Source organism: Macaca fascicularis, chromosome 18, assembly GCF_037993035.2.
Source record: "Macaca fascicularis isolate 582-1 chromosome 18, T2T-MFA8v1.1".
Classification (NCBI taxonomy): domain Eukaryota; kingdom Metazoa; phylum Chordata; class Mammalia; order Primates; family Cercopithecidae; genus Macaca; species Macaca fascicularis.
Window position 1 is genome coordinate 1,488,305 of NC_088392.1, and position 13,883 is coordinate 1,502,187.

Consider the following 13,883-nt stretch of genomic DNA (forward strand, 5'->3'; position numbering starts at 1 on the left):
TGGTCCCATCTGAAGACAACGCTCACGCCTGGCGCACGAGGGTCTGCGTGCTCTCAGCCCCGCACGCTCTCCTTAGTTGGGGCTGAAGGAGGTGCACAGACCCTGGCAGCGCTGGGGGAAGTTCCTGCCTCCAGCCACCTGAATGTGGCCGCCTCTGGGGCTATCCTCTTCAGCTGAGGGGTCATGGATGGGGCAGAGCCCCAGGACTGCCTGTGCAAGTCGGGGGGCTGTGGAGGAGAAGGCGCCCTCATGTTGATTGGGAAACCCTACAGGCCTCACTTTATATTAGAAAGTCGAATATCTGGGCCGTGGGCTGCAACACCTTTTTGAAGGGGCGGCGGGAGGCGGTGCCTGTGGAGGGTGGGGCTCTAGCCACTGTCTGGAGACCACAGGGCTGGGGTCATTTTCATCCAGGGGACGCATTTTGGCCTCAGGCCATGGCCTCCCCACCAACTCTGCGGAGGCAGCTGGGCCTCAGGAACTGCCCCTTCCTGCCGTTCCAGCTTCAAGCATGTGGTAAATCCACAGATGACGAGTCCACGACAAAGCCAGACGGTGGGGAGCCCCAGAGGCAGGGCTCGGCCAGTGGTCTCTGTGAACTCAGGCCTGTGCCTTTGAGAGGCACGGGGGTCGCTGGAAACAGGCCCAGACGTGGGAGTGAGACGCTGGTGGGCACCCACGTCTCTCCCGCTCAGAAGAGGCTGATGTCCCCAACAGCCAAGCCTCCATTCTAAATTCGGCCGGTAATTTTCAGAGTTTATGATCTTTAGCAAAAGCACATGGCTGGAAGGTTAAATTAATACCCTGTTGGGATCCTCTCTCCGCTGCACGGGATTTTCAGCCAGGGCCCAGAAACGTGGCCAGGCACGGGGGCCAGCGCGCCTCTTCTGTGAAATGTCCCCCAAGCGCTTTAAAAACTGGTACCTGCCAGCTCTGCCCGACACTAAAGGCCCCGAGCACAGCTGTCCCATAAACAGCAGTGGCCATAAATCAGCCGCCCCACGGGCCAAGGCCAGTGATGCCAGAGAGCCATCGGGCCAGGGCAACCGGGTGGCGTCTGCTGCTGCTGGCCGGAGAATGCCAAGAACACGGTGCAGACGCCGCCCGTCTAAAACCGCGGTGGCACCGGCATTAACCCCCGCATCTCTCCAGCCACTGGATTCTTCCTGGGGAAGTCCTGACCAAGGATCGTGGTGGCGAGGGACACACGGCCCTGGGACATACGACCCACCTCCCCAGGATGCTGGCGGCCGGCAGTGGTGTCGGGATGCCCCGGCCGCTTGCCCTGTGGGTTCGAAGCAGGCCCGGCACTGATGTGTCCACCACCCCCAGGGGCAGGCAGAAGGCCAAGTGGACGCTTCACTGGGACCCCACCAGGTTGGCAGCTCCCGTCCCCCCACCCACAGGCAGGCGCTCCCTGAGGCCCGGGGCTCCAGCCCACAGAGGCTGTGGCAACACGCTCCTCACAGGAATAAGCTCGTGTGCCTGCCCGCTGCCCCTCTCCCGCCCACAGCTATTTGCAGGGAGCTGGGGGCAGTGACTTGAAACCTGGGGTCGCTGCATGTGCCCCACCCATGATGGCATCTTGTGAGTCTGGAGAGCCAGTCCCGGTCCCTTGGCAGTGTGAGCTGTGGGTGTGGTCACCGCGCTGGAAGGTGGCCCAGGCTGACCCTGCAGGTGTCTGCTCCTGTTCCTGCTGCAGTGCCCCTCCCTGGGCTGGGGTCCCCAGGCGGTTTCTCTCAGCCTTGCCCATGAGGTCCGGCTCAAGTCTGGGGTTGGCCGGATGGTTTCTCGGCCCTGGCAGCAGCGTCTTGTGCCATCCCAGCTGCTCCAAAGTTGCCGCCCACCAGGGCCGGGCCTTCCCCAGGTGACTCCCCCATCTCCCTGTCCTTGCCCCAAGGGGCACTGACGTGAAGCACAGCCAGGGACAAAGGGCCGTGGACGGCAGGGACGCGTGAGGCACCTGGCACCCGGCACCCGCGGAGGATGTTTCTGGATGGCCCCGCCTGACCCGCTGGCCCATGAGGATGTAGCGGGATGTTCTCTGCTCAGTCAAGCGCCAGAGAGCTGTGGCCTTCTCAATACAGAGAAGCTGGAAAGCGCAAACTCACCTTCACAAGCAAAGGAAAGCCACACGGCTGCTTCCACATCCCAGCATCTAAGACGCTTAAATGCACGAACATACTGCACCTGCGCTTGGCCTAAGCTGTGCTTTGTGTGTGGGTTTCAGGGAAGATGTACACCTGCGCTGTAAATCAGAGCCTCGTGAGACGCATCCTATCAGCGAGGAAACGAGCGAGCGTCTGCACAACAGCCTGGGAGTCTCGCCCGTGGAGGGAGCCGCACGGGCCCCGTTCACGCGGACAGCACGTGTTCTGGGCTCACCCTGCGCCAGGCGGCCTCTGGCTGCCTCCTGATGACGTCAGCCACGTGGGGCTGGGGTGGAGCATCAACCACGTGGGGCTGGGGTGGAGGCGGCAAACGGATGGGCTCAGAAGAAGGGCAGCTCACTTTCAGGCTAAGCAACGGCGCACCAGAAACGCCAATCACCTGAGGGTGAGTTTATGAAACTCGTTACAAAGAGCAGAGTGTGGAAGGCGAGTGCTAGCCTCAGCGCCTGCCGGCTTTACAAACCATATACCCATGGGGCAGGCTGGCTGCAGTGTCCACGGCAGCCCCATTGTCCACGGTGGCTACCCCATTGTCCATGACAGCCCCAGCGTCCATGGCAGCCCCAGCATCCACAGCAGCCCCATTGTCCATGGTGGCTACCCCATTATCCATGACAGCCCCAGCGTCCACAGCAGCCCCATTGTCCACGGCAGCCCCATCGCTCACGGGGACTGTCTGTGGAGGCGGTGCACAGCGGTCAGCGGTGTGCAGAGCTGACAGGTAAACTGTCCCCGCAGACCCAGGCCTCACACTGCATCCTCCGTGGAAGGCACTGAGGGCCTGTCCCGTCCCTGGTGCTGTTCTGGGGCCCAGCTTTTCCCTGACGCCACTGCAGAGTCTCTGCCTCAATAGCAGTGACGTCGGGAGCTAAATCCTGGAGGGAGGCTTCTGCCCCAGGTGAGCACAACGTTTCCAGGCCCCGTGCAGGTGCCAGTTCTGGCCAAAGACGCAGGCAGTGAGCTGGGAGAGCCTCTCCCCCAGGGCCTCCCTCCCAAAGCCCCCACCACGGCCAGAGAGCATTCAGCACAATCCCAGCCTCTCTTTAAAGAACCCCAAGCCTGGAAAATGGGCTTCCATCTCTACATGGCAACAGAAGCCAGGACGTAAGTGGGCTTCACCCGCTGCAGCTCCTCGAACGGTTCCAGTTCTAAAGCCCCAGCTGGATCTATGCAGCCCCAGGGCAGGCAGAGCCCCTCACCTAGGGCAGACCTGGGGGCCCCTCACAGCTCCTAATGGCCCCGACCGCATCCTCCTCCCAACGTAGTCCCCTTGGCTGCCTTGGTGTGACCGGGCTCCTGGGGGAACAGCTGGGGTCTTCATGGCTCCCAGATCAGGGCCCCCTTCTGCTATAAGACAGAGGTGACAAGATCTGAGAATGAAAATCGGCACGAGCCTGCCCCACCCGTCGGCTTCCTGTGCAGTTGGTGACCAGCAGCTCCTGGCTCCTCAGGGACTCTGTCTGCAGCACAGGGAGCACCTGGGGGTGGGCGGGGGGGCCTGGGGACAAGAACGGGGACCTGGGGATGGGTAGGCAGGGGGGCAAGGGGCAGGCCCAGCCCTTTGGCTTTAGACAAGTGGGGTCACTGCTATGGACGGAATCATGTCCCCTCAACCTCATGTTGAGGCCTTAACCCCCGTCCGTGTGACTCTACCTGAGAATAGGGTTTGCAGGAGGTAACTGGGGGTTAAACAATATCATCAGGGCGGGGCCCTGATCCAATGGGACTGTCATCCCATGAAGAAGAAGAGACAAATTGCCTGTCCTGCCATGTGAGGATATGGCAGGATTTTGGCTGTCTGCAACCTGGAAAGGTCCTCACCAGAACCTGACTATACCAGCCCGACCTCAGACTTCCAGCCCCCAGAGCTATGAGAAATGAATGTCTGTTGTTTACAAGGCACCCAGCCGGTGGTGCTCACTACGGAAGCCCTGAAGGCTGAGACGGTTCCCCGGACCCCCCTCCTGCATCCACAGTAACATCTGGTCCCCAGGTGGCGTTGGGGGCGGGGAGATCCAACACCGAGCTGCCTGCATGCTGCAGGTGCCATGCACAGCAAGGAACGATCCCAAGACAGCTCCCTTCTCCCCCAGGCCCACATTTTTACGCAACCTCAAGTGTTTAGCTTGAATTACTCTACGACGTACGTGCTACAGTACTGGACAAAAGGGGTTTTGTTCAAAGCCTAAACCCCTGGAAAACAAAGATCAGATTGTCTTCTGTTTGCTGTACGACAATAAAGTCCAAGTTTTGCCATCAACATAAACAACCAGGAATGACTCCTCCAGGGCATAACTTTTCTCAAATAATGAAGGAAAACAGCGGATGGAGCTGTCCTCTCGCCCGTCCCTCGAGGCTGAGCGGGCATCATTTCTTCATGTTCAGAGCCAAGATCAGTTTCCAGAGCAGGTGAGGGACCCACGGCCCACCAGGGGGTGAATCTGCACCAACCAGGCACCGCCCGACGGGAGACAGAGAAGGGTCCTTCCGAACTCCATCTGCCTTTGGGAATTCGTGCTCTCTCCCCGACTCTTCACTGGCGTTCCTGACGAAGCATGTTCCAAGGTTTCCGGGAAGGCACACTCTTCCGGAGCCACAGCCACGTGAGTTGTTTCCAACCACGCACGCCACAGACCTCCAGGCTGAAACCGCAGCTCCGTGGCGGCCGACAACCGCGGCTAACCCCGGCGAGGAGCCCAGGACGGGCCCGAGTGCTTTTGTTCATGATCTCACTTTGCCTTCACACCCATCCTGCGTGTCGGTGGGGGTAAGAGAATTCCCTTTCCCTCAGGTTTATCACGTCGACCCCAAGCAACATCGGTGGGGGGCTTCCTACACACACAGAAGTGTGAAAACAGGCGCAGGGCTCAGTGACTTGACGGGGGTCTCGGGTGGCAGCGACGGAGCCAGGACGACACGGCCGCGGCGAGGGAAAGCGTGAGGGGGCCTTGGGCCGTGGGGCGGCCCCATGCTGCTCCAGGGCACGGCGAGGAGGATCAGTTGCCCAACTAGGCTGATGACAGAGGACGCTCCCACAGACCACGTAAGCCGAAACGCACACTGGTCGGCTCTCGCCAATCCTCGCCTGGGTGGCCCTCCGTGTTCTGCGGGGCCAGGCTTTCCCATTCCGGCTGGAGCCATGGAGCCACAGTGGGGCAGCAGCATGGCCGATGCATCGGTCCGGGAGCGTCTCCGCGTGGACAGGCGGGTCCCTCCCAGGTGCGCGGCCAACGTCGCCAAGCTCAGGGTGCTCCTCTTGCCCCATGCATGTCCCGGGGCGCGGGCTTCCTGGCGCCCAGCCTCCCCGCTGACTCACACCTCCTGGTTTGTTTTTGGTGGCCCATGGCCCTTAGATTTCTAAACAAGCCCCTTCCCGCCCTCTCGTCCTGTCTCAGGCTCCCGGCCCCATCCTCCTTCTGCAGCCAGACTCGCCCAGCCCCAGGCGCGCCCGTCGGATGCAGAGTCCTGTGGACTCTTCCACACCAGTCTGGATCCCGACGCTAGTTCCCTAATTTATTCCCCTCATCTCTGATTTCTGAAGGAGCCGTCTTCCACCCAAATCCCTCCTGCTTTAAAACAGGCTCTGAGGACACGCACGGCCTGAGTGTCGGGTGGCTGGGATGCCTGGCGTCTAGCTGGTAGGGGTTTTGGCGAGCACATCTCCGGCTCCCCTTTTAATTGGAGCCCTTCTCTGGACATTTGGGGAGGTCTCCTGGGAGGCCTGGTGGGGCCGGCATCCCACAGCATGTGACAGAATTCCCTTCCCTCAGGTTTACAGCATCAACAGTGAGCATCAGAACACCCCTCCCTCACTCGCTGTCTGAAGCGTGAGGCAACCGACAAAACTGAAATTTAATAAAAGCTGCCTCCCTCCCTCGGGTGGTTGTGGGGCTCTCAGTAGAACAGGGATGAGGAGCCCACAGGCCACTGCTCACAGGCGGGGCCAGCTCAGCTCCCGCCACAGACACACTCGGCAGCTGGGCTCCCAGACTCCTCGCCCCGTGGCCACCTGGAGCGCGGCGCAGGCCACACCGCGGGCTGGAAATGTCAGCATCATCTGCTCTGTTTGAAATCAGGTAGGACTTCTAAGCTGGGGCAGAGCTGGGCTGAAACATCAGTGTGGGGGGCCCGGCTTGACCCCTACACGCGGCAGAAAGGGGAGGCCACCCTGGTTCCTGCGCAGGACGGGGCATGGAGTGTGGGTCGTCTGCGTTTTAGGCCCTTGGAGGGCGCACAAGGGGTGCCAGGAGAATCTCTGCTTTAAGAACCTGTGACCAGGCCCTGGTGCATCGAGGCGCCCACAGCCGACACATGGAAAGCATCTTAAGGCTGAAACCCAGAGCACCGCGAGGCCAGGGCTGACCTGACGTTGTCAGGAGCTGGGAGGCAGCTGCCATGATGGCGGGATCAGATGAGGGAACATGGGAGCCATGCCTGGGTGTCTGAAATGGGCAGGTTCACTTTGCAGTGAGAGCCGAGCTCAGGCCCAGCCCCAGGGTGCCTACAAGTGAGGGGAGGGGAGAGGAAGAGGCCACAGGTGTTCAAGGCCCACCCAGGCTGTGCTGTTGGCCAGTGGCAACGAAAGCGTGATTTGGGGCCGCTGAGCATCTGCAGAGACCTCACGAACTTCACTGTCTCAGGATCAAGCTTTACATGCAGTGGACTTGGACAAAGTGAGCCGGGAAGTCCAGGGAAAAGGCAGAATGGGAAACCCCTGGGAAGGGGAGGCTGCTGGGCTGAGCAGGAGGGCGTGGAGGTCGGGCGGTGGCCCAAGACTGCTTGTCTGCAACCAGGAGGATCCCTTGCAGGGTGCTCTGAGCCCCTCAGCTCACGCAGCCCCAGCTGAGCTTACTGAGGGCCTGGGCCACGCCATCTGGAGGAGGCTTCCTAGAGTGGCCAGTTCTGTGGCCTGGGAAGTGCCAGCGGAGACACGCCCCCAGCTGTTGACCCTGGGTGGTGCGCTCTGTGCACGGGGACCTCAGTTTCACAGCCTCCCCCACCCCATGGCTCACTCCCTGAGCAGCTCCCTCCAGTGACCTTCACTGGGGTGGACCCAAGGCCACAGGACCCTGGCTCCCTTTGTACCAACACCTCGCCGATGCCACAGCTATTGCTAGATTTAATAATCCATTGCAAACAGGGAAGTAATGGAATCTATTCCCCTTTCTACCCCTTGAGGCAGAAAGAGATTCTCAGGCCTAGGTCATCGTGGCAGGGCCAGCAGAGCGGCTGGTGAGTAACGGGGGCGGGAAGCGCATCTACCCTTCTTTGTGACATTTGAGTCTCCAGCTGGCTCCTGTCTGGTCTTGGGGCCCATGCCCACCCCCCGTGAGAGACCCCCAGATCCCGAGGCAGATCCGTCCCGACGCCCTCGCACCCCGGACATCGCATTCTGTGGTCAAAGATGTTTCTGTGCCTGGATTATCACAGCAGCCACTCCCTGTCACCGGATGACCCTCAGCTGGACCGCGTACCCGAGGAAGGGGGCTCTGGCCACCAAAGGGACCCCCACAGAGGCAGGGCTGGCTGTGTGTTCCCACGGGGACCTGGGGCTGGGAGCAGCTTCTCCTCGGCACTGATGGGGGAAGAGCTCCATGTCCCCAGCCCTGGGGCCCTGGAAGCATTTCCAGGTAACTGACTAAAACGACTTCAGACAAAAAGACCTGACAAGACCCAGTGATTTGTCATGTTTTATTTTCTTGTTTAAAAAAGTACTGACTTTGGCAGGTAATTTGGAGTTTGTAACTTGGTTTTCTTTCTCCAAAGTGCCCGTGGTCCCACACTGCCTGCTCCTATCTGGGGGTGTAAGTGCACCCCTCACGCAAGCTCCAGGCCACGCGGACGCCGCCTTCTAACCAGACCTGGGCAGGGTCCCCACGTTCCGGGCTCGCCTCTCTCCACCTACAATGCTGACATTTTGGAATCACCTCTTGGAACTGCAAACCTTCCTGGTACCAGATCATCCCTCAGCCCTCCTAACACGCCTTCCGGGAGATTACATTCAGGCCGCAGTTAAACAAAAACAGTGACAGACAAGCCGCTCAGGGAGCCTCTCTGTGGGCGCGCGTGTTCCAGCCTCTTTAATTGCAGACGATCTTTTCACTTTGCTCACCGGGCAGCACCCCGGGATGTCAGGAGGGGCGGCCGGCAGGACTCCTCGAGGTCTGTGCCTGCTCCGTTCATGGAGCTGATACATTCTGGTGGGAACTCTTCCCCATTTAACGCCTGGCCCCACTAGGGAGGGTGAAGAGAACTCTCCCCCTGGGCCCCATCACAGACCATCAACCAAAGGCTCAGCCCCACCTGAGCCCGGGGCCCTCTGCACTCAGATGCGTGATTCCCGGAGGCTGACCACTGAGACCTTCTGACTTGAAAGGAGAGACGCCAGGCCACGGCCTCCCTGGGCCGCCTCCCCGCGCTGCCTCCCTGTCCTGCCTGTGGGGACGGCAATTTTGAAGGAAAACCTAAAATGAGACTTGATTTTACAAATGTGTACATAAAAGGAATTCCACAGCTGGAGTTTAAGTGGGTTCATTTTTGTCATCTTGTGCATTTCAACAGCACATTTCACGACCCCAAGAGTCTGCCCCTCACCACCGTGACCCCCGGGCGCACAGACCCAAAGCTCACTGGCACAGTGGAAATGTAGAATGCGAACAACCCCCCACACAACAGTGTGGAAAAGGGAAAAAGTAAACCAAGAGAAGCTTTGAGTCCGGCCGGGGCTTGCTAACCTGCTGTCCTCCACCCACACCCACCCGTCCTGCCTACACTCCAGGTCCTGCGGAAGCAGAGCTGGCAACTATCTCTCAGACCCCGTGGAAGAAGCCATCTGAGCTGGACCCCAAGACACAGATGAACAGCACGGAGGATGAAGGTCCTGGAGTGGCCTTGGCGTCCTCAGACCAAGCCGGGGTTGCAGGAGCAGGAGGTGCAGCGGGGACGCGGGACGGAACAGGGATACCTGGGTGCTGGTTTCCATTCATTCGTTTATTTATTTAAGAACCACAATGACAGTGGCCTCGAGGTAGGCACAGTGTCAACACCGGGGATCTCGCCCTGCGGCAGCCTGGGGGCTCTGCCTGAGGGGCTCACAGTCTGGTGCAAGTTGTGGTCATACCCCTCAGGACCAGGTGGGGTGACAGGGAGCCGGGGAGCCCCTGGGGGCCTGGTCAGTGTACTCGTGGGGGCCTGGGATGGTCACCCAGGGACTATGGCGCTACGTCCAGGAGAGGAGAGACGACAGAGGCAAAGAGAGGGAGGACGGGCGAAGGCTGGTGCCCAGGGCGAGCCTGGGGAACCTGGCCTGTGTTGAGCCATGCTGGGGCAGATGGCGGGTGGAGGGTGCAGCCGAGACACTGGGCGGGGGTCCAGGAGAGACGTCCACGCCGGGCACGGAGCTGAGAGGGGAGCTGAGGCTGACCGAGGCAGAGGCGCGGCTGGTAGGACAGGACGGCCGGCTGCCAGGTGGGGTGTGGACAGGAGGTAGCAGGAGCGGCTCAACCCCACCGGCTTCATGCTGTGGCCATGGTCCTGGGGGCCTCCACCTCCCGCCTGTGAAGGGCAGGCATGCTCCCCACACACCCCTTCTTCTGCCTCTGAGACGCGTGATCTGTGCTAAACTTGGTGCTGCTCAAACCCACGGTGGGGACTGCCGGGTGCCGAGCAAATAAGAAAAAAATTAATGCACTGCTCTGGAAAGCAGTCCTTCTCTGTAAGGCCTAGGTTTTCTTTAAAACATTCAATTTCTGGTCAACCACGCTTGAAGTTTAATTAGGACACAATCATTATATTTTCAGAAAAAGATGAAATATTTTCTTCTGTAAGATATATTGTACTTTGTTCCAAGAACGGGTCGGGCTCACCAAGTGTGGGTGGCACAGATCATGTAAACCCGAGGGGGGTCCCAGAACGTGAGGCTCTTCCCCACAATCCCAGGGGGTCCCAGACTGTGAGGCTCTTCCCCGCGAGGGCTGGGCTGGGGGCTGCCCGTCCCTGCTACAGCTTGTCTCACAGACACTCTCAGGGGACAGCGACTTTACGGCGAAACCCCATTTTCCACCTGTTGAGAGGCGTTTCTAGAGCTTGCCTGACAAAACGGGGAGTCCCAACAGTTCAGTGTGAACGTGGGGATTCGAGGGCTTTCTTAGAATCTGGTCTATTACAAATGCTGTTTACGTTCAGAGAAAATGGAAACCTTCAAAACACCTCGATTTTGCTAAGAAAACGCGGCTGCTTTTGCAATCAGTTTGCAGTGTGTAATTTCCCTCTTGATGATAGAAATCTCTGCAGTTTTTAGAAAAAAAGCGATATAAAAAGATTGTTGATGTTAGCTAGGCTTACCCAAAATACAGTAAAACTCAGGATGACAGCTAACTCTGTCCTCTCCGAGCTGGGGGGTGTGGCCTGTACCCACAAAGGAAGCCCAGGATGGCGTGGGGGACACCCTTCTCTTCTACTGGTTCAGGGACTGAAAAAACAAACTCAATGGTATTTTCTTTAAGAAAACACCCTAAAGGTTAAAAACAGAAGCTGATTTTTTTTTTTTTTTTTTTTTTTTTTTTTTTTTTTTTAGTGAAAAGGAGCCATTCCCACGGCAGTTAAGGGACAGGCAGGTTGAGGAGAAGGTGCCCCAGCGTGGATGCCCATGGTCCCAGGAGATGAAATTACCCTTGGAGAAGTGTGTTGGGGACGTCCGCCCAGCACAAAGCTCATTCACCATCCTTAAAGACCACATCAGGACTATATGCTTAAAAGCAAAGTTTATTCCTAAAGTTGCCTGCAAAATAGCTGTACCTATTTGCCTTCTCACCTGAAGCAGCTTTAGGATGCAAATGCACACCAGGACCCCCTCAGTTTTTTGGAGCAGAAGAGCCATGTTTTCCCCTGGGCTGTTATACATTCGCAAGAAGCAGAATAACCGTGACTATCTGAGTATGCAACCCCCCGACCAAACCCCAACAGGGACCAAGGAAAATGCATCCGAAAAAAGCTTCCCTTTTCCTTTCCTTCTCAGGGAATCGATGACTCAGCGTCACTAACGGGACATCACACAGTTAAACGTGCAACACGCCATGCTGCTTTACGGCGACGTCGTTTCTGCGTCTTTAGAAAAAGCACCCCACGCGCTCATTTTCACTGCTTAAGGTTAGAAAGATGGCGTTACCGTTGGCGGGAAGGTAGGTGAAACGCTGGTACTGGCTTCGCTTTCTCTTCCCGTTGCAGACGTAGAAACTGACGTGAACAGGGCTGGTTATCCTCTGATTCCGAAACGGCGGGATCTCAACCACCAGAGAATTCTAGAGGAGAAGGGCACACAGGAGGCACAATTAGCACCCGGCAGGCGACGGCTGCCGCACCACGGCGGCCACACAGCAACCCTGCGTTTCCATGGCGGCGCGGGACGCTGTGACGGCAAACTCCTGACTGGCCACCTGGGTGTCCAGAAGCAGCCGACGACAGCCCCGGACGCTCTGTGCCACCTGCACTTGTGTGTGGACACTCACAGGGAAGGGATGCCCTTGGCTTCTTGCACACCTAGGAGCCGAGAGGCTTCCTTAGAGCAGTGGAGCAAACAGGACCAACCTCAAGACTGAAATCTTGTCAATAGAGAGAAAGAAGCCAGGAAAAGAGAAGCTGTGAACAGAACTGGGACCTGAGGTGCCTGAGGGTGGAGGTTGCCCGGGGCCACCTGGGCAAGGGGCCTGGTGGGGATGCAAAAGGCTCTGCCTACTCCGATGCCAAAGGGTTGGTGGCCTTCAGAAAACGACCCAAGGCCCCATCGCTGGCCGCTGTGTGATAGAAGTGGTTGGTGGCCCAGCACCGCTCAGACGACTGCAGTGAACCCCGGAGGAGCAGGTGCATCCTGGACACGCGGTCTCAGGGGAGGGCCTGTGTTTGTCACATTTGATGATGGCCGAGGCCCTCAACCAGACCCCAAATTCACTCCAACTGAAGAAGAGGAGGTGGACCCTGACCCCCGCAGACCCCGGGGTGGGAACAGCCAAGGGCACGGAGGCACAGACAGCAGAGGACGGCATGTGGAGGCTGCCGTTACCATTTCATGTTTTTAATATGAGTCAGCAGCACGTTTACAAAACTCATGCTCTCTCAAGTACACACACGAAACACAAGCCATGGGGTGTGGCGCTGTTCGCAGAGCTCGGGGCTGGGTGCGGGACTGGGACACAGACATCCCGACCGCTTGCTCAGGCCCCAGCGTTACTCGGGGCTCTAATGACCCTAAATGACTGGGGTGATGCGGGCATCCCTGCCGAGGGCGACACTTGGTATCTGGGGAGAGGCTTGGTGTGAGTCGCGTCTATAAAGTTTAATTTTTATAATCATATGACTTAGTTTAACAAGCAGGAGAAAAATCCATTGTATTACTTCTTTTGTTAAAATAATTAATTATAGCACAGCACCTAGCTTAATAGCTAAATTGATTGAATCATGTTAACAACAAAATCTTGTGAGTGTTAAAGACAGAAAACTGAAGATAACTTCAGGTCCAGGTTCTCTCATTTACAAATAATGAAAGAGCTGAGGCCCAGACACCGATGCAGAGGGGCCATGCCCGCCTGTGCCCCCCCCCGGGGCCCTGTGCCTTGGGGCCACGCTTTCTCCTGGCAGCAGGACTGTGTTGTTTAATTAACTGCAGTTCATTGGGAAGAAGCAGAAGCCAGGGCACATGGGCGTCTTCCTGCCTCTGCCCCTCATCAGAGCTGCCCCAGGAGAGCTGAAGCTGACGCTGGAAGGACCGCAAGTTCTGTCAATGCCCACGGAGCCTGGGCTGCCCCCAGAGCACTGTGGGTCTGGGCTTCGCCTGGCCTGGCCATCTCCTAGGCTGACCTGGGAAGCTCTGGCCGCCCGGAGCCTGTCTTGGCATTTGTATGGGGGATAAAGAGACGCTTCCTCCAGGGCTGTTTTCTGAATTCAGCAGCGCTCAGGGCAGCTGCTACAGCAGGAGGGTCGTTAGAGCAGAAGCAGCTGAGGGAAGAGACAAGAAGGAAACCTCTCACGAGACTGAAATAAAAACGGGCCGGGAAGCGCTCAGAGGCAGTGGCGAGAGGAGTGGAGGCGGGGACCCCATGGGACAGGCTGGGGTGGAGGTGAGGACCCCGTGAGCCAGGCTGGATGGGCGGAGGCGGGAACCTGTGGGCCAGGCTGGATGGGCAGAGGCGGGAACCTGTGGGCCAGGCTGGATGGGCGGAGGCGGGGACCCCATGGGCCAGGCTGGGGTGGAGGTGAGGACCCCGTGGGCCAGGCTGGATGGGCGGAGGCGGGGACCCCGTGGGCCAGGCTGGATGGGCGGAGGCGGGGACCCCGTGGGCCAGGCTGGATGGGCGGAGGCGGGGACCCCGTGGGCCAGGCTGGATGGGCGGAGGCAGGAACCTGTGGGCCAGGCTGGATGGGCAGAGGCGGGAACCTGTGGGCCAGGCTGGGGTGGAGGCGGGGACCCCATGAGGCGGGTTGGATGGGCGGAGGCGGGACCCTGTGGGGCAGGCTGGATGGTGCATACCAGTTTTCCTAGGTCCTACCTGACTGGAAGGGCCTGTGTTGATGTGGGCACAGGCCAACCCACTTCATCTCTCTAAATAGATAAATTATATGACAAAAATACTATCACCGTGGGAGCACTGCCACTTAAATACACAGAGAAGGAAGCGATAAAGAAGCAACACGGAAGAGCAGGAAGGGAGAGGGAAACTC

The 13,883-nt window shown here is 58.6% G+C and overlaps 1 protein-coding gene across 9 annotated transcripts in view; it reads right to left on the minus strand.

Annotated features, from left to right (window-relative positions):
• NFATC1 (nuclear factor of activated T cells 1) overlaps positions 1 to 13,883 on the minus strand; it is a 129,417-nt gene that overhangs the window by 43,656 nt on the left and 71,878 nt on the right. For 7 of the 9 annotated variants that reach the window (XM_074022337.1, XM_045378102.2, XM_045378101.2 and 4 more), the window contains one exon: positions 11,338 to 11,470. In XM_074022337.1, coding sequence (XP_073878438.1) covers positions 11,338 to 11,470 — 133 coding nt within the window. Of the gene's footprint in view, positions 1 to 9,140; positions 9,823 to 11,337; positions 11,471 to 13,883 lie in introns of those variants that run through there. The other 2 variants (XM_045378103.3, XM_074022336.1) reach the window with 1 other exon arrangement.